We start from the raw sequence: 24,825 nt of genomic DNA on the forward strand, positions 1-24,825 counted from the left end.
CCATTGCTTACATTGTTCTTTCATTTCAGGGTAATACCGATGTTCCCAGCACTCGTCCACGGTGATTAGATGCCTGAAGAGGTAATCTGTTTTGGCTTGCCACAGCTGCAAGATTTCCAAATTATTCGCTGAACGTGAATTTCGTGACATGAGCTGCAATGGATTTGGATGTATTATCCAGCTGTGACACTAAAATTTTTCGCGGACCGGGACTCGATCTCGGTTTTCCGCTTATCGCGAGCAGTTTTACCTTGACCACTTTTCCATTTTTTTTTTCCTAAGGTGAAAAATTTCGGATGAATTGGGATGCGAACCCGCATCCGATTTGTTTTTTAATTTTTTAAGCGGTCGCCTTACTATTATTTTTTATTTTCATTTTTTAATCCGAGTCTGGCTTGCCTCCCAGTCTAGGAAGCGTGCAAGCTGCCGGTTTGTTAAAAATTAGTTTTACTGCAATTAAATTTCATAGACCGGTTTTCAGGATTACAGAATGCAATACCTCAGTTAGGTGTGCTGATAACAAAACAAATTTATATATATGGTCATAATAATCATAGTTCTTACTCTAAAATTGAAGTTTATCCATTAACTAGAAATTACAGGCTACAAGTAAATAAGGAAACAGTTTTGTGTGGGTTTCTTTTAGTTGTACAGTGTAAAAAGAATAATATAAAACTCCTTTAATTAACATAGGACGCAGTGACAAAAATAATTCAAAGATACTTCTGATGTACGGAAACGTACCTGCAACCACTCGTTTTGAAGAAGCCGTTTCGTGACTTGCTTCGTAAAGCTATCGCCGAGCCTATGATTTGGTCATGACAAAATAACTTCACCTGTCTAACCCACTCACTGGGGAGGTTCCATCTGCAGGGCGGGTTGGAGGAAATGCCGTCTTGATATTTAGCAAAAGTAAACTGGTATTTATTGTCTTTTCTCATTATGTGGTGCCATGTTAGCAAAAATGTCCAAAAATTCGGTCTCGTTCTTGGGCCCATTTCTGGAAAGATAAAGAACGGCCGTACCCTTTATCCAGGTGACGGGATCCTCTCGTCCGGACACAAGATCATAATGGGGGCGATCATGTGCGTTGCCGCCCGGAGATAAAGGACAGTACCTGTTGGAGAAGGAATCATACGTCCGCCACCGAAGACGGTGTTCGTCCGTGTCGTCTACATTACACCCAAGCAGAGGGGTTGTCCAACAGGGCGATGACATGGACTTTGTGTCGCGTCTGGTATTTACCGGTAACAGCGATGTACCAGGTAGCGCTCGTTTCCGTGGTGTGGTGTGGTGTGGTTGATGAACTGCGAGCCACACCACCGCCCATCTATGCCTGTGGATGACGCTCTTCGATAGCATTCGTGAGATGAGTCCGCATTAAGAGATGATAAATACCTCGCGTAGTGGGAGCCCTAGTGCGAGGAGAGTCTGAGTGGACATGTATTCCAGAAGAAAAAAGTTTGATACGTGATAGCGCTGGTGCAATGTGGGCCAGGGCGATCGGCGGCTGACATGATGTAGGTGCGAGTTCGTCGACCAAAAGTCCAGTGAGACTGTTGAGGCTGTGATCCCATAACCTCAACATCGTACTTACGTAAAGAACTGTTGCGCGCACATGGACAATGACCAGGGCGAGACCCCCTCCTCGTTTGCGGAGTGAGACGCTGTCGTACTTGACCTTGAGTATGTGACCGGTACTGACAAAATAACCGAGGGCCGCTTGGATACGACGCCCCATCACTATAGAGACAGGTAAAATTTGTGCGATATGTGTTATACGGAATGCAGTATAAATGTTAATAAACAGCACGTTTTAACGTGTCCACTGCTCGTAATAACTGGCATCGAACGCACGTCCTGTTGTTCTGAATAAGACGCAGGGAGTTGATTCCCGTGGTACGACGGATGTCTCGAGTAAAAAAGATTCCTAGACGCATAGCGTCTCTATCGTCCTGAACGGAGCCATACTTTCATCAGGGAGTTCCCTTCCAGTGGTCATCGCGCAGGATTTGGCGAAGTTCGTATATCTGCCCGCACTGCTTCCGTATTGTTCGATCCACCGTGTTGCCTCTTGAACCACCTCGTTGATACGTACGATGAAGACGTCATCTCCATAGGCGCGACATTTGAATGTGCGTTCTCCCTAGGTGAGCTCTGATAAACCTCAATGCAGGTCGCAGAGAAGCGTACATGATCGTTGAAAGGGAGCAACCTGACCTTGCGATCGATATTGATGTTGTCATCCGTCCATTGACCATCACCCTCGATGAAGCGTCACGAAGTAGACGCATAATTAAGAGGACGAAGGCAGATGAGAAAGCCATTCGTTCCATCACCTTCGCAAGGAAGATGTGTTTCACGTGATCGAATGCCTGATCGAAATCTACGGAAATCATGGCTCCCTGCAGTCTATAGACAGTTGCAATGGCGATGACGTCTCTGTAATGACATGGCGTTGATTGTACGTTAGTATCTACGCCCAAGGATGTCTGTGCAGGAGATAGGACCACCACTTCGGCTGTCCCTGCGTGCTTCCCGGTCCGAGTCAAATCTCCATATGTCACAGTCCACGTCCTTATATCGTAGTCTTACGTACGTCTTCCTTTAAGGTCGCGACATTACTTGATTCCCGCTTAGGAAGAATGACGCCATCACACACAATCAGGGCCCTTTTTATCGTGGTATGCCCAGTCTCGGGTTATGAAACTTACATTTGATTTGTATACTTCTTTACTGTATGTTCTAAAATTCATCTGACACGTGCCTGAAGAAGTTAGTCCTTCAACAACATTGCTTCTGATGCCTTTTCCTGTCAATTTCCAACTAACTAACTTGGTGTCCCACCTCTGGTTACGTAAATGTTGACGGGATGTGTTACTCTAAGTTTTCCTTCTCCTCCGCAATACGAAATTTATCTAAAAGCAACAAACTGTTTACATAAGTGTGTTCTTCGTCTCGTTGCCTTATATACCTAAATTTCAAATAAACGAGTAGTTGCGCCTAGTAGACAGACCGCACGCAACACGATTTCAAGCATGCTGCAGTGTTTACGAATCAGCGACTGTATTTACTGACGACAGGGCAACTTGTTATGCAAAGACAACTCCGTTTATAGCTGGAATTGATACCAGACGTTTCCTTGACCCTCGGGCGCAGCAGATGCCTCGTACGAGTATCATAAAAATCCGCATAAACAGGAGCTATGAATTTAATAGAACGGCAGCATTGTGACGCAGGCAAAGTAAGCGATTTTGTTTATTATCTTACGAAAAAAGGATCAAAATTACATTGTTATTCAACTGTTATTACCGGTTTCGGCCAAATAAGATCATATTGAGATTTAAAACTAGAATAAAGATAATAAAAAATTAGTTAGTTCCTATCGCCTCAGCTATTTATATATACAAATAAGAAAAGGTTACCTAAAATATAGGAGGACTGTTACTACCTGTGGTGTTTGCTGTTTATTACTTAGGCTAAAATACCAATAAAAATTAGAATATAACAATTTAAAAATACGCAGGACTCAATGATAATTATGTCTCAAGCTTCTACATTTTATGTAGCTTCGTTTTGTTTTTTATTGTGTGACAAATATAATGGAGAAACTTTTTAAAATATTATACTATCGCAATAATGAAACTATAGCAGAATAGTAGCTCCATTTCATAATTTTTTAGTTGCTAAATTTTAATATATTTTATAGATATTTTAACCTTGGTAATAAATGTACCAGCAACACAACAGCACACATCAATAGGTATTTAATTTGTTGCTGGTACTCTGTCGTAACAATAACATCAAGTTTGACATATATAACCAATGAGCTTTTTGTCTTCTCAGTTATAACGACGGCATACCCGCTGTTTGAGGTAGCAATCGCCCTGTATTTCACGTAACCTGGTATACTTATTTCTCTTTATTCTAGTTTCAAATCTGAAGAAGGCTTAATTCGGCCGAAACGGGTAACTACAGTTTAAAAAAACGCGATCTACACTGTTGGGTTCGTAAAATAGTTTAATTTAAAATAAAGTTGACATAATACGATTTACGTATGTAGTATGGTGGGTCCATTATAGTCGTTTACAACCAAAGTGAATGAACTGTGGCAACCACGTCGGCTACATATTGAGAGAGAAAGACACACAAACAAAAACATAATAATTAAAAATATTACATAAAATTAACATTATTATTTTTATATGTTATTTGTTCTTATCTCCTAATAGAGTACGTGACAGTTGAGCGGAGTTGTGCGGAAGTAGAGTGTGTGGACATTGCTACAGAGCCCAAGACACTTCAGGAAGTCTTCTGCTTTCACGTTCGTTGGCTTCGGCAACTAACAAACAGTGTAACACATTCCAGTCTAACATGGACCTCGTCTGAGGATGGGCAAACCAGCCTGAAACCATTGAATGTGTATTAAAAGTAACTAGTAATACATATCGCGCCCGCCCGGTTGGCAGTGCGGTCTAACGCACGGCTTTCCTGGCGGGAAGGAGCGCCTGGTCCCCGGCACGAAACCGCTCGGCGCAAATGTGTCAAGGTCCGGTAAACCGGCCAGTCTGTTGATAATTTTTAGGCAGATTTTCCATCTGCCTCTGCGAATGCGGGCTTGTTCCCCTTATTCCGCCTCAGTTACACTATGTCGGCCATTGCTGCGCAAACAAGTTCTCCACGTACGCGTACACCACCATTACTCTACGACGCAAACATAGGGGCTACACTCGTCTACTGTGAGACATTCCCTGGGGGGTCCACCGGAGGCCACAATCACCCTGGGTTCGGTGTGGGGCGGCCGAGGGGTGAAGTGGACTGCGGTAGTCGTCGTGGGTTGTGGACAACTGCGGCTGCGGCGGGGACGGAGCCTCTCCGTCGTTTCTAGGTCCCCAGTTAACATGCAGTACAATACAATACATATCGCAGACTACAACACACAATACTACACTGCCAGACAGGAACTAAATTCTTAGTGCGGCTGTGTGCTACCTGGAAAACGCTGTCTATCCTAGCAAGAGCTCCAGGCTGCATGTAAAGGTATTACTGTTCGCCTATGCAATCGGAACATCCACGTAACTTTGTACTGAAACGTTTTTTGTATTTTTTCTTTGTTTTATACTGCTGCCAGATGAATCCTAGTGATGGTTGTGGTAAAATCCTCCGAAACGTCTAGTGTGAACGGTTGCATTGTGAATTGAAGCGGCAAGGCGACTGACTCGTGGTGTGCTCATGTCCACAGGCGGCCTACATGATCGTCGACGAGATGCACGAGGAGCACCCCGAGCTGCTCAAGGACCAGTACTGGGAGGAGGTGGTGCCCACGGAGCTGCCCTACACGCTCGCCTCGGGACACTTCCGCCGCTCGGAGCCCAAGGGCTCGGCCGAGACGTTCGTCGTCAAGGAAGCCGACTCCATGTACGCCAACGTGCCGCGCTCCAAAGTGCCCGTCGAAGACTACGCGGATTACGTGAGTAGCTGCCGCCGGAACTGCACCGCTTCCAGGACCTTACATACACTTTCCTTTCCCACGATTTCCTTGTATCGATATGTTGCAGATTATGACACAGACCAAAGTACGGTATTTCCTTTCATTGTACATTACGTTAACGTCGTTCAGCGACCGTCTTGAGTGTTGTGATCAACAAAAACATCGTTGGCTTTAATACATAATGTGTTTCAAAAGATCCATCTGATTTCACAAGACATTGCACTATCTGATCAAAAGAATCCGGACACCTATTATATCGGGGAGAAGATGGTACCAAGTTCAATGAACATACAGTTTTAGGGAAAGCCAATGAAAAGTGGAGGGGGGGGAGATAAGGTTCATAGATATAAATCTGGAAAGATATCGCAGGTTAAGGACGAAATCACGTACGTAATTCTGTGACACTATTCAAATGTTTGGGGTTATTATAGGAGTAGATAAATTGTGAGCAGTCAGTTTGCACCGAAAGAGTGTCACAAATGCTCTGTGATCTCAAGGCAGTCGTTGAGAGCGAGCGAGCGACGTGTTCGAGACAGTGTTCGCATAAATTCGAGACAATATGATTGAGGTGCTGTTCAAAAGGAACTGTGCTTTATGTGTCTTATCTCTTAGGATAAGTATGTGGAGGACAAGATAAGAGATAAGAACGTGCCTGGGGGTGCTCATAATAGACATCAGCTCGCGCTCTTCATGAATGGGACAGGAAACAAAGACACTAGTCAATGCTTGTGCCAAATACGATCCATCACACACTGCTTGTAGAATGTGCACTTCTGCAGATTCGAGTCAGGCTTGTAAAGTTAAAGCATGACAAGTACTGTATTTCCAGTTCAGTATTTCAAAGAACAGCATTATATAAGATGTGCAATGCAGAAACTTTTCATCCAAGTTGCTCTCTGGCACCAAGTGCAGTCAAGGCTAATGTCGACGTTACCATAAGGTCACGTGACCCGCTACAATTGACGTAAGTTATGTCAGTGACGTGGGTGTATCAGGCTGGCACAGTGAAGTGGGTAAAAGTGGAGACATAACAAAATGGTAAAAGGGGCTATTGTGTTTAGATGTGCCTTTGATCACACGACGAATGAAGTTGCCTGGTTTTTAGTACATCAAAGTGGACTGTCCAACGTGTCTGCAAGAATAGTGTACCGCCCTTCAGCTAAGTAACATGGCGTAAGAATAGTGGTCGTAAGAAGGTTCTGTCAGGGAGTGGAGAGAAGCATCACACCTTATCGGTGATTATCGGCTTCAAACACGACATGAATTGTTGTTTTCAGTGAATGCAGGTCCTTCTTAGACGAGTCTCTAGGTGCACGATGCGAAGGGAACTGCTTACAATGGACATTTAGAGTGTAATACCTCGCAATACGCCCTTGCGCACAAGGCACATAAAACTGCATGTCTTCACCAACTCAAAAGCTAGACAGCAGGTGACTGGAAGCGCGTAGCGTCGTCCATCGAGTGAAATTTTTTCCTTTAAAATGACGCAAGGTGTCGAGTGCACCAACGCCCAAGGAGGCGTTTATTGTGTATCGTGTAGAGGATGTAGATCGGGCTGGAGACAGTTCTGTGATGTTTTCGTGGTGGTGTCATGACTTGGGTCCATTCGTTCAGATAACGTAAATATGAACCAACATGTTTTTTGCCACATTCTCGGTGACCAAGTGTCGCCCGTTCTTCTGCATCTTTAGGATGAGTATTCTGTGGACAATCCAGTCTTCCAACATGACAACAGCTGTGTTCACACGGTTTCTTGCATACGTTCCCAGTTTGGCGAATACTCAGGTACCATATCGCATGGCCCGCTAAATAACCCGATCTTAATCCCATACAGTATGTCTGGGAACAGCGGGCGAAACTTAGAAATCAAAACCCTTAAATATGGTGGCTTTACGGAAGGGGCGGATAAGATTTCAACACTATCTCCAAGCTCAATCGTTCCATTTGCTAAGTCCTAAACTGCGGAGATGCTCACTCTTTCGCAGGCAAGCTGAGTAAAGAACGCCACGTCCGCACTCTAGGCAAGCTGGGAACGGAAGACCTCTACAGAGACTTCTCACAGTCCGCTCTTCGCCTCGGTTTCCCCTCCAGCAAAATCACTTACGCCAATTGCAGCGCAAGTCGCGTTAATTATGCATCGCTTGCCAGCGCCGACCAACGCCTGCTCTGGGAAGTGAGCAAATTCCCACAAAATTTCCCTTCCTCTCAACTTCTGCTATTTCGCTCATTCCAGGCCACCCATCAAGGTTAGCGTCTACACAAACACCAATTTTTCCGGAATTCTGACTCCCAGACTTCAAATTCCTGGGTCCTACGTTCCCATCGGAGGCCGGCGTATTTCATTCCGTCGCTCTTCACCTGATTTGCTTCAGACTCTGCGGACCGTGAATTCGGCGTGAAGTTGCTATAGTCACGAACACGCATATTTTGACCTCTGTTGACCGCTCCACCGTAGCTTTGCGCGGCTTTCTCGCATGTTTCACAAAAAACGGGACGACGGACATTTATCAACAGGTGTACAAATTCTCCGTTTGCCTCCTGGTACACCAGCATGGGTCAACCACCCACTCACTGTCACTCATCTTAAGGCGGCTGGAGGCCGCGCTCCGTTACCGCTTTCTCAGAGCTTGAGCCGGCCTAAGCTGCCTATTGTCGCTTCCCTTAGCCGCTCCCCCAGTGGCCATGGTCAATTCTGAGTACTTCCCTGGAATGAACTAGCCTTCAGTAAATCGACGCGTTTCCACAAAGTTTTCATGTCGTGCGAATTACTTTAAAACCATCACCCGACATTAATTATTCCAATACGTCCATACTATACCCTCTACAAGATGCATTGTGCCTTGTCAGTCATTTTTGTTCAGCCCTACTGTTCGCTCAACGTGAGTTAGGTGATCTTTAATGATTTCATGTAAGGGGCATAGTTCTTGCCATCTTACAAGGCAATCACATAATGTTACAAGTGTTGGCCCACACGTGGCCCGCACAGTCGGCACGCCACAGCCGGCCTTGCTTTATGGAACCTCCTCACTATTGAGTGGCTTAAGTTGGGTACGGCATGCCCAAGAGAAGTTTTAGACTCACCTCCTCGCGTAATTGAGGCCATTACCGAGTCTAAGACGCGGTGTTAGACGGTTTTTAGCACGATATCTCCGGGTGGTGGGGTGTAATCTTTTGTGCGGTGTGCCTGTGACTGGCTCTGACAGTGCGACTGGCGTGTCGCGTGCACACAGGAGAGCGTGGACACGCCGCTGGTGGAGCGGCGTGGCAACTGGTTCCGGCGGCAGCTGCAGCGCATGGGCTCGGGCCGGTCGTCGGGCACGACGTACGCGACGGCGCCGTTCGGGCGCACGCGCCACAACTCCGTCTACTCCAGCCCCGAGTGCGGCGGCATCGGCGTCGGCGTGGTCAACGGCGGGGGCGGCCAGCCGGCCAACGGCGCGCACCACCCGCACAAGATGTCGCTCTACGACCGCCTCGTCGGCCGAAAGTCGGGCCGCCGCGTCAGCAGGTCAGGTGAGTTCGCCAGCGCCGCTCCGCAGTCCTGCGTCTGCTTCTGCACACGTTCAGTACGCTGCGGGCCACTGTGCAGTGCGTGGCCGCGGGTGCTTCTTACCAGTATTATCCAGTTTCTCCTATACAGCGAGGGAAGAAGAACTGCGCCTTTTCGCTACTAGCAATTTGAACTTTCTATCCTGTTCCCTGGAGGTTAAAGGCTCAAGTTCAAAAGGAAATAGATCGCATGTTGAAATGGGGTTTGATCGAACCCTCTACAAGCCCATACTGCTCCCCATTGTTAGTCGTGCCAAAATCAAATGGGACTGTTAGACTGGTACTCGACGCCAGAGAAATAAATAAAATCATAATTCCAGTGAGAACACATCCGGAAAACAAAGACGAACTTATACAACGGTTCCAGGATGTCAAATATTTGACGAGCATTGATTTGCGGAGCTCTTATTGGCAAGTCAAGCTGAATGAGTCATCAAGAAAGTATACGGCTTTCATTTATTCCGGAAGAAGTTACCAATTCACCGTAGTTCCTTTCGGACTCAACATTAGTGCTGGAATCTTTATAGCAGCTCTAGATTATGCACTAGGCCCAGAACTCAGAAGCAGGATAACAGTGTTTGTTGATGATTTCAAAAATGGTTCAAATGGCTCTGAGCACTATGGGACTCAACTGCTGAGGTCATTAGTCCCCTAGAACTTAGAACTAGTTAAACCTAACTAACCTAAGGACATCACAAACATCCATGCCCGAGGCAGGATTCGAACCTGCGACCGTAGCGGTCTTGCGGTTCCAGACTGCAGCGCCTTTAACCGCACGGCCACTTCAGCCGGCTGTTGATGATTTGCTTATTGCATCGAAAACTTGGGAGGAGCATATTACCTTACTGAACCGAGTGTTGGACGTGTTCAAAACCACGGGAATAACTGCTAACCTACAGGCTCATATCCTGGTGTCAAAACTTAAAGCAGTACGTACATACATACATACATACATACATACATACATTAATCCTTGTTCCATAGATCATGAATACAACATTTCGTAATGATGTGGAACGTGTACACTTAAACTAGTAAATTAGTTTTGCTATTTGGGGAGCAAAATAACTGATGAGGGTCGAAGTAGAGAGGATATAAAATGTAGACTGGCAATGGCAAGGAAAGTGTTTCTGAAGAAGAGAAATTTGTTAACATCGAGTATTAATTTAAGCGTCAGGAAGTCGTTTCTGAAAGTATATGTATGGAGTGTAGCCATGTATGGAAGTGAAACATGGGCGATAAATAGTTTGGACAAGAAGAGAATAGAAGCTTTCGAAATGTGGTGCTACAGAAGAATGCTGAAGATTAGATGGGTAGATCACATAACTAATGAGGAGGTATTGAATAGGATTGGGGAGGAGTTTGTGGCACAACTTGACTAGAAGAAGGGATCGGTTGGTAGGACATGTTCTGAGGCATCAAGGGATCACCAATTTAGTATTGGAGGGCAGCGTGGAGGGTAAAAATTGTAGAGGGAGACCAAGAGATGAATACACTAAGCAGATTGAGAAGGATGTAGGCTGCTGTACGTACTGGGAGATGAAGCAGCTTACACAGGATAGAGTAGCGTGGACAGCCGCATCAAACCAGTCTCAGGACTGAAGACCACAACAACAACGTGGAACCTGTCACTTTTACATAAGTTTTCTTTACACAAAATAATTAATTTTTTTACAGTTACTACTTCATATCTAAAAATTCATCTATTGATTGGAAGGAGTTGTCATTCAGAAATTCTTTTAATTTGCTTTTAAATGTTGGTTGCTTATCTGTCAGACTTTTAATACGATTTGGCGAATGACCAAAGATTTTGTGGCAGCACAATTCACCCCTTTCTGTGCCAAAGGGAGATTTAATTCAGAATAGTGAATATCATCCTTTCCTCTGGTGTTGTAGCTATGCACTTCGCTGTTATTTTTGAATTGGGATGGATTATTAATGACAAATTTCGTAAGTGAATATATGTATTGCGAAGGTACTGTGAATATCCCGAGTTCCTTAAATAAATGTCTGCAAGGTGATCTTGGGTGGACTACAGCTATTATTCTAATTATACGCTTTTGTGCAATGAATACTTTCTCCCTTAATGACGAATTGCCCCAAAATATATCATACGAAAGCAGTGAATGCAAATAGGCATAGTAGGCTAATTTACTGGTATGTTTATCGCCAAAATTTGCAATAACCCTAATAGCATAAGTACCTGAACCTAAAAGTTTCAGCAGATCATCGAATTGTTTCTTCCAATTCAATTTCTCATCAATGCACACACCCAGAAAATTTGAGTATTCTACCTTGGGAACAGACTTCCATAAACCGCTGTTTCTCCGTCCTGTGTCTGATTCACGATATAAACATACAAATTGTCAACAGACGTCCGTACGTTAGTGTTCTGGACGGAAGATGGCATTTCGGTCTATATGTGGAAAAATGTAAGTTAATGCCGATGAGCAGGAAGAACAAACCTGTAATGTTTGGTTACAGTATTACTAGTGTCCTGCTTGACACAGTCAAGTCGTTTAAATACCTGGGCGTAACATTGCAAAGTGATATAAAATACAACGAGCATGTGCGAACTGTGGTAGGGAAGGCGAAAGGTCGACTTAGGTTTATTGGGAGAATTTTAGGAAAGAGTGGTTCACCGGGAAAGGAGATCGCATGTAGGACATTGGTGCAATCTGCACGACTCTTTTGGATCCGTTGAAGGAAGACGCAGTTGCAATTCAGAGGCGCGCTTCTAGATTTGTTGCCGGTAGGTTCGAAGAACACGTGTCAAGGAGATGCTTCGGGAGCTCAAATGGGAATCCTTTTCGAGAAACACTATTGCAGAAATTTAGAGAACCGGCATTTGAAGCTGACCGTCGAACGATTCCACTGCCGCCAACACACTCTGCTCGTAAGGACGAGGAAGATAAGATTCGAGAAATAAGAGTTCATACGGTGACATGTAGATAATCTTTTTCTTTTCCTCCATTTGAGATTGGAACAGGAAAGGAAATGTCTACTAATGGCACAGGGTGCCCTCCGGCTTGCACCGTATGGTGGCTTGCGGAGCATCTATGTAGATTGTATTGTATGTTAACCGCGGACCTAGAAACGACGGAGAGGCTCCGTCCCCGCCGCAGCCGCAGTAGTCCACAACCCCACGACGACTACCACAGTCCACTTCACCCCTCCGCCGCCCCACACCGAACCCAGGGTTATTGTGCGGTTCGACCCCCGGTTGCCCCCCCACGGAACGTCTCACACCAGACGAGTGTAATCCCTGTGTTGGCGTGGTAGAGTAACGGTGGTGTATGCGTACGTGGAGAACTTGTTTGCGCAGCAATCGCCGACATAGTGTAATTGAGGCGGAATACGGAGAACCAGCCCGCATTCGCCGAGGCAGATGGAAAACCGCCTAAAAACCATCCACAGACTGGCCGGTTTACCGGACCTCGACACAGATCCGTCGGGCGGATTCGTGCCGGGGACCAGGCGCTCCTTCCCGCCCGGAAAGCCATACGTTAGACCGCATGCCAAACGGGCGGGCCATCTATGTACATACGTGAATAGTCCTACTGGGGCACTAAATTTGCTATCTGACACCGAATCCTCACCTACTGTCTACAGTAATCTAAGTTCCACATCTCTGCTAGCAAAAAACTGCAGACAGTGATCCATCAACAGCAAACAATAATCAATATTCCCTGCACACGAAATATTCATGTAGTTAAAAAAAAAAAAAAAAAAAAACTGCGTAGCACCCTAGGCAGAAATAAAAGCTTCGCACACTCGCTCAAATTCTCGCATCACTCAAAAAAAAGTGAAGTACTGAAACTAATCCTTCACATTTATTCTGGAAACGCATGTGGCCTACAATTATTGCGCTTCATTATATCTATCTGCCTATCTATCTATCTATCTATCTACTTACCTACCTTTAACTGAAATTCAATTTATATCAATGTATATTAGCTTGGCCTGGCGTATATAAGAAGTTTCATCATTCGTGAATGGATACATGACAAAGACTGCTGCTTCACAGTTTATTTCAAATGGCCCTTTTTCTCAGTAAGAGCATGTGCATGTTCTGCGCTGCCTGGCGCAGTACTATATTGCAATTATCACTCACGCCTTCTCCGTCCAGGTACTCCACACCCTTGGCTCAGTAGCTATTACTCGTAGAGAATATGAAAGCTGTTTTGCAAAATAGGTAACAACATGATTATTCCCCACTTATAGCCCTTTTACATTGCTCCGCAAACGTTTTTACCACGTTGATCTAGCACTGCTACTTTACAGGCAGAAACAAATAAGTGCGTGTATGGCAGTGTATTTGGACACACACACACACACACACACACACACACACACACACACACACACAATGTAAGTGCCCGTCTTCACTGACAAATTTGAAGTAAATAAGATGCGAAAAGTACAGTGACACAAATAGCCATTTGACTAGTTGCATTCACAATTGTTACTATGAACAAAGTGTTAATATCAATCAGTATGCACTATGAACTGCCCTTTTCTCAATATACTAAGTGCATGCGAACAACGAAACACGACATAGCAAGTCTGATGATGAAGTCTACTAGTTGGGCATTATTTTCAGGATGGCTACTACGACCGACTCTGTGCTGTAATGGAAGGGAAGACTGCTAAAGGAAGGGCTGTTTCCTGCACCCCGCCTCATCGCTCGCAGGCTTTCTTTTAACGTGTCCACTCTGTGTACCTCTCTTGAGAGCGGGCTGAGACAGCGTCGTAGCCAATCCCTAAAGGTCTGTGCGGATGTGGATCTCTGTGAATACATACAGACTGATATTTACTTTTTTCAGACAGAAGCCTGCACCGATGCAGACATTCTCGGTTGTATATGCTGATGTGCAGAAGAATAATTACTCTGTGAAAATTTTTTCTATAAACTGTGCTGAATAACTTCAATCATCAAAATTTGCTTTGCTGTGTGTTTATTTGGAAAACCACTTTTGGGTACCATCATTCCAGGTTGATGCAACATATTCTGACACATCAAACAATCATCCATTTGGTAATGGGATGGAAGTATGTGTGTGTAGGAGGTGGGGGGTGGGGGTTGAAATAATAGAGGGGTACCAATGCTTCAGCACTGTAACCAGGTTCAAATGGATGTAGGATGTAGTAGCTCTGTAGAGATGAAAAGTTTTGCAAAGGATAGGGTAACATGGAAAGCTGCATAGAATCAGTCTTTGAACCGAAGATCAGAACAAAATATGCGTCTGTACCTACTCTAATCCTCTGTTTTCATGATGCCTAAGTGAGATACAAGAGGGTGATAACAAAGCTGTAGCAATGTCTTGTTGGGATACAAGCTATATATACAAATTTAACATCACCTTTCTCCCAAAGATTTCTATTTATTCTGATGGAATTAAATTTTACTGGGGTCATGAGTCTCAACTTTATCTTTGATAAAGATAGAAGCTGAAGTAATGAATTAAAATTTATGCCGTGACCAAGACCTGCACCCGGGACTCCTGCTTACTAGGCAGATGTGCTAACCACTACTCCACCGTGGCATTTTTGTTACTACTGCTGCACAGACTACCGTAATCCAGTGCCCTCCCTAACACAAACTTCAATTCACACCTTCAGCCCATTTTCCCCTTCTTAAGTCGTCAGTATTGCCAAGGCTATCCGATAACTAGGGTGCTATTCCAATACCGGAGAGCCTCGGCAGTACTGACGTTTTAAGATGAGGAAAATGGGCTGAAGGTGTGAATTGAAGTTTGTGTTCAGGAGGACTTTGGAGTAGGGTAGTCCATTGCAACTGTGGCAACCACAAGGCCACGATTGTGTAGTTGTTATCGCATCTGCCTAATGAGCAGGTGACGCAGGTTCAAGTTCCTTCCTTGGCACAAATTTTAATTCATTATTTCAACTTCTATCCATACTGCCATTTAAGCTCACTGGGCATCTGTGGTTATCCTATCATATGGGGTGTATCGATTGTTACGGGCCTAGCAGCATGTCTCTAAATTCATTTGATGTCTGTTGTCATGCATACCCCATAAGGATTCCAAAAGGTGGAACAATGCTCTAGAATTGCTCACATTAGCGATTTGCTTTACAAACGAACTGCACTTTCCCAGAATCCTTCTAACAAGCCTAAGTCTTCCATTCACCTTCCCTAATAATGATTGTGTGAGTTCACCCCATTTCATATCGCCTCTTAGTCTTATCCTCGAATACTTGCACGATGTTACATGCTCAAGATGTTCACCACTAATCTTGTAATCTGTACGATTGTGTTGTTTCTCTTTATTATCTTACATTCATCAACACTTAAAGAAAGGTGTCATTCATCACATCAGCTGAAAGTTTTGTCCAAGTCTTTCTGCATTTCCTTAAATCGTCCAACAACGATACCTTCCTGTAGACAACAGCGTCGTAGCAAACAGCCTGATAATGTTGCTGACGCTAGCTGACAGATCGTTTATGTATGTTGGTAACATTACAGGTCCTTATCTTAAAGATTACTCGTTCGTTAAGCTCTGACGTATTTTTCGACCATGATGCAAGTAACACGATATGTTTGAAAGAGATCTCATAAATTATGCAACACAATTAACTCTGAAAGTGAGTTGGTTTTATTCCAATACACCATATTATTCCCCACTCTTTTGCTACAAAACCCTATTTTTCAACATAATCTCTGTTCAATGGGCCAGTCTAACGCCTCGCATAGTACCACTCTACTTTTTGACATCGGAGCCAACATTTTGCTGCATTAATAACCTCCCCATCATCCACTTACTGCATCCCGCGATTTGCATCCTTCATTGGGCCAAACAGACGGAAATCGGAATGCGCGAGAAACGGGCTGTGGGGATGAGGAACAACAGCCCAGCGAAGTTTTGTTGACGAGTGTATCATCAATACCAACAGAGACGTCAAATTCAGAAGCGAGGTGTCACCTCGAATAAGTGTGTCCGCACATTTCAACATGGCAGGAGTCATAACCGTCTGCGGTTGGCCGGCATGCGAGAGTGTGGACAGGTTTGCGCGACCTTGTTGCGATGACGACAGAATCCCCCAGCGACTCACCATTCACTTCGTCTCCGTAGATATTCTGCAAGCGTCTATGATTATCTGCGACGCTCTGGTTTTCTACCAAACTCAGCGACAGCTCTCTGCTTGGAACGCACCTCCGTTACAGACGCCATTTTGAAGATTACGTATAGGGGCGCTACCTATCGGAATTTCGTGAAACTATGGGGCTGGAACGGGAATATTCCACAACGTTCCACAACAAAATCCGTATTTTTTCCGCCGAAAGTGGCCGACAAAATAAATGTGTTGCAATACTTATTGAACGCCATCCGTACATTAGTGACTGTATGGACCAGTATATAGGATGAAACGTTCCTTCCTTGTCCTTCGCAACGTCGGTGCGTAGCGCGAAATCAAGCAGAACCCATGGTCGTAATCCATCCGGTCATTTCAACCTGCAAGCGTCCTTCTATTTCGCGCTGGTTCTTCCATGATGCTACAATGCCTTCCGGAGAAGGGATAGAGTAGTGTTGATGTGTGAAGCGATTTCGGATCGCGCTGCTGGAAAAGCGTCTACCGGAGGGACAAGCAGCTACAGTCCAACAGATGAGGTATTTTCCTTTGTCTTATTTGGGATTGAATATATCACCGACACAGAATGATTTCTTCATTTTAGAAACAGTAGTATATGGTGTTCGCACTGTTTAAAAAAGACACGAGATCTGCGAGCACTTTTTAATTCCATTGCTTCCAGTGAACGATTTTTTTTTTATTATTATTCTTAGCCTATTAAGTTTCTAGCAACGCGAGGAAATCGTTGGGATGCTTGCTAAAAATTATTAGAGAAACTGTAAAAACCCTAAGTTAGTATTTCCAACTTCGATTTAAGCACTGCTTCTCCAGAATAAGCGTTCAATGGTTTAACCACTGCGCAATTTTCCTCGGTTCCAATTCGGAATCAAAGCGCATTCGGCGCACTCGAATAGCGCTTATGACACCTGTAAGAAAATAAGGTAATTATTCTTAATAGCGAGAACGTGGTGTCTATGTTAAAGTACACGTTTACACCGAAACGAATTTGATATTAGTCGTAGATTACAGAGCTGCAGAACTGTGATTCTAAGCTTACTGCCGTCTACCTCAACTACTAATTTCTGCTCGAGAGCCAATACGTGTGGCAAGGGTAAACGGTGTCCTGCATCTAAGGGATCTTTAGCAAGTAATGCACTGATCCTACATCTAAGAAACGTCCTTGCAAGTATGGAATAGTAATTATTATGCGACACTCCAAACGAAATGTAAATTTCCGCGCCAGCCAGTGTGGCCGAGCGGTTCTAGGCGCTTCAGTCTGGAACCGCGCGACCGCTACGGTCGCAGGTTCGAATCCTGCCTCGGGCATGGATGTGTGTGATGTCCTTAGGTTAGTTAGGTTTAAGTAGTTCTAAGTTATAGGGGACTTACGACCACAGCAGTTGAGTCCCATAGTGCTCAGAGCCATTTGAACCATAAATTTCCTCAGCACTATTTCGGGTTCAGGGAGTTAGAAAAATCCATTATCTTGAAAGATCAGTTGTCCTTTTTACAGTACTTTCTTCCATCGAAGATCACTCAAGGAAATTAACCATCGTCATTACTCTTCGTACATCCATATTTAAATATGTGGAGCACGTATTGGTCTCACCGCGGACTTCTAGTACTCAGCCACACGCAATTGATATCATCAAATTGTACGGGCCTGAAGATAGCGTTGACGCAACGTCGAAACTAGTAGCCAAATAAATATGAAGTCTTAAGTACAGCTGGAGGTGTTCCATTTTTAACAAAAATCGTCATTACTTGTCAGCGAAAATATACTGTTGTCCAAGAATTTCATACACAGGTCATATCAGGAGAACTTGTAAATTTGTAAGCGGTTGCTAGACTGCAAATGTAGAAAAGAAAAGTTCATATTTGTTATGTCTTCGTAAAGCAACTAAAGAATGGCAAGCGAATTTCTGTCGCTAAGGACTTAGTTGCAGAGCAAGTAATCGTCATTTGATGTCAGAGCTTTTAAAGATACTACTGAAGGCCTTGTTGTTTTAGTGTAACGGCAGCTACATATTTGACTCTTAAGTCTATTCGAACAAAAGGCTTCTGTATTATCGAGGATTCATTTTTGTGTACTGCATAAAGAATCGGACATTCATATTGAAAAACGTAGCGATCCAGCAGAAGTATATGCTGTTTGGGAAGCGGGAGAAAGGTACGGATGCAACTGAATTGTTAAGGTGGTTCGCGAGTCGTGCCTCGATACCTCAGTCGGTAAGATCGCTGTCTGAGAAAGATAAGAATACTGGTCCGAAACCCGATTTTAATCAATCAGGAATTTTCATGACAGCGGAAATTCCACTGCGCAGTGATTGTCTCATAGCGCCATCTACACAGCACACAGTATACTGCTCCAGTAACAACTGTCGGGACCTTGGCCACATACAGTTACCGTTACGGTTTAAGTTTCGCATTTGTGCACTTTGGATGTATGCACCGCCGAAATGCAATTTGTTTTTACTTTAGATTTCACAGTAAACAAAAATTTAACCATGTGGTGTGCAATTTGCAGGTGTATCACGTGATAACTTCTTACCATAAAAGTGGCTATCGGCATTGTTCACCACATTCACATACATGTTTGATCGGCTGTTATGCAGCATACAATTTCTCCATAGGTGGTGTTGTCATGTCCGCACTCACTTTCGCAAATATTATTGGCTCTTTTGGACGTGCATGATTACTTGCCACTTAACAAATCAGATACTGGTGTGTTCTTCACTCCGAAGACTGGTTTGATGCAGCTCTCCATGTTAATCTATCCTAACTACTAACTACTGCAGACCACATTCATGTGAACTTGCTTACAGTATTAACGCTTAGATCCACCTCTACAATTTTTATGTCCTACACTTCCCTACAAGACTAATTCTTTGATGTCTCCGAATGTGTCCTACCAAACGAAATCTTCTTTTAATCAAGTTGTGCCAAATTTCTTTTCTCCCCATTTGTGCTCAGTACCACCCCCTCCCCCGCCCAATTAGTTACGCGATCTACCCATCTACTGTTCAGGATTCTTCTGTAGCCCCACACTTCAAAATCTTTTGTTCTATTTTTGTCTGAACTGCTTATCGTCCACGTGTCACTTCAGCACAAGGCTACACTCAAGACAAATTCCTTCAGAAGAGACTTCCTAACACTTAAATTTGTATTCAGTTTTAAGAAATTCCTCTTTTTAAGAAATTCTTTGCATGCTATCGCCTCCCTGTATTCATATTCTTTCTACTTTGTCCATAATCATTTATTTTGTAGCTTAAATAGCGAAAGTCATCTACTACCATTAGTGTCTCATTTCGTAATCTAATTCCCTCAGCATCACTGATTTAATTTAACTGCATTCCATTACCCTTGTAATTCTTTTGTTGTGTCCATCATCTTATACGCACCTTCTAAGACACTACGCATTCCATTCTACTGCTGTTTCAAGTCAATATCATCGGCAAGCCCCAAAGTTTTTATTTCTGCTGCTTGAACTTTAATTCCTTTAAAACTTTTTGTTCTTCGCTGTTTGCTCAATCTACAGATTGAGTAGCATTGAGGATGGGCTACATCCCTGTCTACCGCCCTTCTCAACTACTGCTTCCCTTTCATGTTCTAACACTGCCGTCTGGTTTCTGTACAAGCTGTAAATAATCTTTTGCTCCCTGTATTTTACCCACGCTACGTTCAGAATTTCAAAAAGTGTGCTCCAGTCAAAATTATCAAAAGTTTTCTCAGTCCCTACAAATGGTACAAACGCAGGCCTACCCTTCTTTAAACTATCTTTTAAGATAAGTTGTAAGGTCAGCACGAGCTCGCGTGTTTCTGCATTTCTCCGGAACTCAAACTGATCTTCCCCGAGGTCGGTTTCCACCAGTTTTTCCATTCTGCTGGAAATAATTCGTGCCAGTATTTTGCAGCTATGACTTACTAGACTAATAGTTCGGTAATATTCACGCTTGTCAGCATCTGCTTTCTTTCGAATTGGATTACACCGATATGTTGTCTGTATCGCTTATAATACTTAATAATGCGCTGTTCTTTCGTTCAATATGGCTACTTTTCCAGGCAAACCCCAAAATTATAGGCTGATTATTAAGGAGGCGTGGTAACAGTTTGGCGTATCAAGTCCGTACTTGGCTCAGTGGTGTTTACTGTTGACCATTTTGGACATTCCGGCACGGTGGAGCTGCCGAGTTCCAGCATCTGCGTGCCTCGGCCTACCATTATTAGACTCGTAAGCAGGCGAAGTAGCGGCGGTTTTTGCTCGGCTCAGCTGCGGTTTGGAAACCTGCGGCGCTCGGCCATCCTCTCCTCGTTACTCGCAATTGCGAGCTACCCTCAAGGACGCGGCTATAAATGAACGGAGAAAACTCGCCTCACTCCCTTTACAGCGATTGCCTATTTGCTGTTTTTTCCCTTAGGACATCGACCTCGTTTCACATTTTCTCCGTTGTGCCTGAAAGCTACACCTGGAGAACATACGTACCGAATCAGTAATACAGTTGAGAGCGGTCCACAATACTATTACATCGTGTTAGGTTCTCCAGGCAGCGACGATATGCAGATGAGATAGCCACCTTAAAATAAGATTCCAACAGCTCTAGGATGCCTGACTGCGAGTGCAGTGTTAATCCAGATATCCACCCGAGCATATTTGATTCCATCACAGCAAGTCGTAGTTCCATCTCTTTTGTTGAAGACCAGCATTCAGCACCGTACAATGCAGCTGTAAGGGTCACAGATCGGTATAGTTTCGACTTGAGCCAATTTGGAATCAGTACACAGAAACTCTTTTGAGCCACGTTCTGCTCTGGCGGTTAGAGATATCTGGACTGAGATTTCCATCAGCTGCAGTTATACAGCTTAGATACTTAGAAATCGTAATTGTTTGGAGATCAATACCATTTATTCTATTGGTACCCGAACCATTTCGATCTGTGGTGAGCTACTACATTTTCTTATGTTGAGACGTAGACCTACTTTCCTGCAAGGCAGTCGTTCCAAGGCTTCGACTTGACATTGCAGGTCAATCTTCGTAGCATCAGCCTAAAGTAATGTCCAAGGTGCGGTTTTATGGAGATCTTGCATGAAAATATTTGTCATTATCGTTAATATTCTGTGGATGGTTAACAGTCCAACATTCGCCTGGACCAGTGTGGAAACTCTGCGTAAAAACCATACTCAGAGTGTCCGGCAGAACCGACTGTAAAGCTAGAAACGGATTTTACTTGAAAACGAAGAATGAATAATTCAGTCAGTATGAAAAAACTACAACGGACTGTTTCGGCTATTTTTACTCTGTTGCTCTCACAGGTTGGTCTCACTCGAAAGAGTGAATGAGAAATTATTCAACCGATACGTTACTATTACCGACTGAATCTATTGTTTTAATTGTTGCCATATTTTAAACCCATGGATGTTATGCATCGAACAGCTGGTTGTATTACCCTGCTGGCCGCGGTGGTCTAGCGGTTCTAGGCGCGCAGTCCGGAACCACGCGACTGCTACGGTCGCAGGTTCGAATCCTGCCTTGGGCATGGATGCGTGTGATGTCCTTAGGTTAGTTAGGTTTAAGTAGTTCTTTTTTAACCACAGTAGTTAAGTCCCACAGTGCTCAGAGCCATTTTTTTTTTTTTTTTTTTTTTTTTTTTTTTTGTATTACCCTCATTGTTCCAGTAGAGCAATGTTTGTATGTCCTTTGCGATTATTTTCATATTTGGAGCTGTGTAATATGGTTCCATCCACTACGGGGAGACAGACTTACTAAAACTTACCTTCAAGTAAATTATGAAACTTGGCTTTTGAGGTTCTACGCGCAATTGTGTTCACTGAAGATAGCAGTTCAGGGTTCCTTAAAGTGATTCAGACTTCCTTAATAGGCACTCTCCCTAAAACATTATGTACTTATCGTCAGTGGAAATACTGATTTTACCTTGTCAGTAACCGTAGCGTTTTTTGGACTGGTAGCAAGATGGACGAGGTGTGCACGAGGATCCACGCGGATTCCCACGCGATATGGAATCTCTGCTAGAATAAAAATAGATACAGTCTGCAAAAAAGCTTTTCTATCAGTATCTGGTGGACCGTAGTAATCAATAATGCCGTTCATGGTTAGATAACACTTTGCATGAGTCTTAAAAATGGAAAAAGGAATGACAAAAAATTAAGGTTCTGTTAAGTAGAACATTTCAAATTATTCGAAGGCGTTCGGATTCGAAATCTCCTGAGGCGTGGCGCCACTCACAACAGCGGGCTTCCAAGGCGTGACTGGACGGTGTCCAGTCCATTCGGTCGCGGCCTGCCAGGGAGATGAAACGGAACGAGGAAGCGCGCCCACTTTCTACGGAACAGCTCTGGACGCAGCCGGCGGTTGCCAAGGCGACGGTTATCGGCCTGCTCTGGGAACAGCTGAGCGCCGAGTGCCGGCAGTTTCCTGCCGCCGCGCCGGAAGTGCGTGGCTGCGCGGGGCGCGCCAGCCGCGGGGGGAAAGCGGCGTTTACACCGGCGCGCCGAGGACGATGCGACGCGAGGGTGCCCGAACGCCAGTAGCGCCTTTAGAGCGGTTATCTCAACCTGCTGTGACTTCCGTCATGTGACGACGGCTCGATCTGAGCGAGATTTGCATACTGTCATCCACACAAAGAACGTTTTACATTCCGTGATTTAATCATCGTGCCAAGGAAGTCACTATACGTTTACGAACCTAAATATGAAATATTCGAAGCTTGGAAATGGTAGAGTACGCTATGTAACTCTAGAATACCGTATGTACAGGGTTTTCGGAAATTCCTGTTAAAAACTTCCATGACTTGTAGAGAATAATGAAGGTTCCCTTAGTGCTGTATTAAAGTGATCTCTCCGAATGCACTCCACTAGTGTAACTCTACGACATCAACTTTCACCCTCCGCTACAGAATTTGGCCAGAACGCTTCAAAACTGCTCTTATCTCACCGAGAGAGAAAAAGAACTCACATCCCGAGAAGACTGAATCAACGAACGTTCGGTTGCACATCACCTGCTATCGTCGCCAATGCTTGGCGAAATGACGCGTTAGATGTGGTTTGCTGCGAAACTGTGCGAGGCGAGAGAACCTTTTATCAACGTACACCAAATTTGTTTTTGTACAGCAACTTTAAAACAACGTGTAATTGAAAAATTCGGCGTTTATAATGTAAGATGCCGAGAGAATTACTGTTTTGTCTAATTTTAGGATGAGTATTACCCCCAAAACGTGTATACCATCAACTGGAAAAAAGTGTATAATTTTTATATGCGAAATTGCGTGTAAGCCTTACAATCCCTCACTGGGTATTTATTTGAAATCCTAAATTTTCTTTTGCCTTTCCTTCAAATGTATTTTACGAAAATATTAAATACAATACATCGAGAGTGATTTCTGTTTATTTGATTTATAAGTAACATAAAAACTGAAAATAAAAAGAAGTCCCATGACGTTGGATTACTGTTCTATAATCTTTCCGCTCCGCCAACCTCTGCCTCGATATCAAGCTAACATGCGAGGGTTGGAACTTTAATAGTGGCAACTATTTATTTACAGCTCGTGCATAATAGATACGTGTTTTGAAGTTTTACTGACCTTCAAAGTAATCACCAGAATTGTGTATAACCCGTTGCCAGCGATGTGAAAGTCGTTGGATAGTCTTAGCAATGCCAGTTGTGTTGACAGTTCGAGCGGCGCGGTCTATTGCCTGACGAATTTGTAGCAGTTCTGAAGCGAATGCCATGAAGTGTTTCCTTCAGTTTGGAAATCGAGTTGAAGTTACGAGGGTATAAGTCAGGGGAGGCATTTCTTCTTGGAGAAATGGTGCGTACTGAAGTGTCTGTAAACTAGTAAAATAATTAGCCGTAATAGTAGTGAATGACAAGGTGTAGGTACAATAGTACTTCCTATGGCTTTAGGCGGCTTCGTTTACGTGATCAGGATTTATATGTCCCTGCTCTGTGTGAAAAGAGCAAACTAATTTATGAACCTGTCACACGAAGAGTAGAAACTGTCCGCATAAAGCTGTCATCGTAGCAGACATCCGGAATAGTTATGAAAGCAGTCACGCAGAAAACATTCCTTATGTAAGCAACTCGGGTACCCGGAAACGGCTTAGAGAGATATATTGATGAAGAGTTGCGCCTTTTTATACAGCGAAGTGCGGAACTCTCGTCTTGTTGGAAATGTTGAAACTGGCCTGGCGCTTAGGTTAGCGTAACGCCGATTTCAGTGTGGCAGTCATTCTATGTTATAAAAAATACCAAATTAACCACCGATCCATCCGCAGATTTTCAGTTTAGACATAAAGATTTTTCAGTTTAGACATAAAGATGCAAAACACTCCGCACACTTACCTAGTTTAAATGAGGTCTGTGTTGTGACCAAGTTCCTCTAAATCAGCGACAACGAAGAATTTTTAAAAACTATGAAGGGTGAAGAGAACAGCGATTCGTAGACCTACTCCCAAAAGAGCAAAAGTTGCTGAAATTTTGCACAGTTACGAATACACACTCAGATAACATTGTTCGTGATGGCATGCTCCCATTATCGGTGATGAAAACTTAAATGGACAAACTGGAACAACAGTCTGTTGTAGAAATCTATGATAGTCTGTGGATAATACTAAGATGTCGTAGCGACACTAAAATAGACTTCCGTTGTTGCGAAAACATAAGTTGCGCCACAGCTTCG

At 43.9% G+C, this 24,825-nt stretch overlaps 1 protein-coding gene across 1 annotated transcript in view; it reads left to right on the forward strand.

The window, feature by feature from the left end:
- LOC124794954 (bestrophin-4) overlaps window positions 1–24,825 on the forward strand; it is a 574,436-nt gene that overhangs the window by 537,831 nt on the left and 11,780 nt on the right. The window contains exons 8-9 of the mRNA XM_047258669.1: window positions 5,243–5,470; window positions 8,722–9,004. Coding sequence (XP_047114625.1) covers window positions 5,243–5,470; window positions 8,722–9,004 — 511 coding nt within the window. The remainder of the gene's footprint in view (window positions 1–5,242; window positions 5,471–8,721; window positions 9,005–24,825) is intronic.

The sequence above is a fragment of the Schistocerca piceifrons genome, chromosome 4, assembly GCF_021461385.2.
Source record: "Schistocerca piceifrons isolate TAMUIC-IGC-003096 chromosome 4, iqSchPice1.1, whole genome shotgun sequence".
NCBI lineage: Eukaryota > Metazoa > Arthropoda > Insecta > Orthoptera > Acrididae > Schistocerca > Schistocerca piceifrons.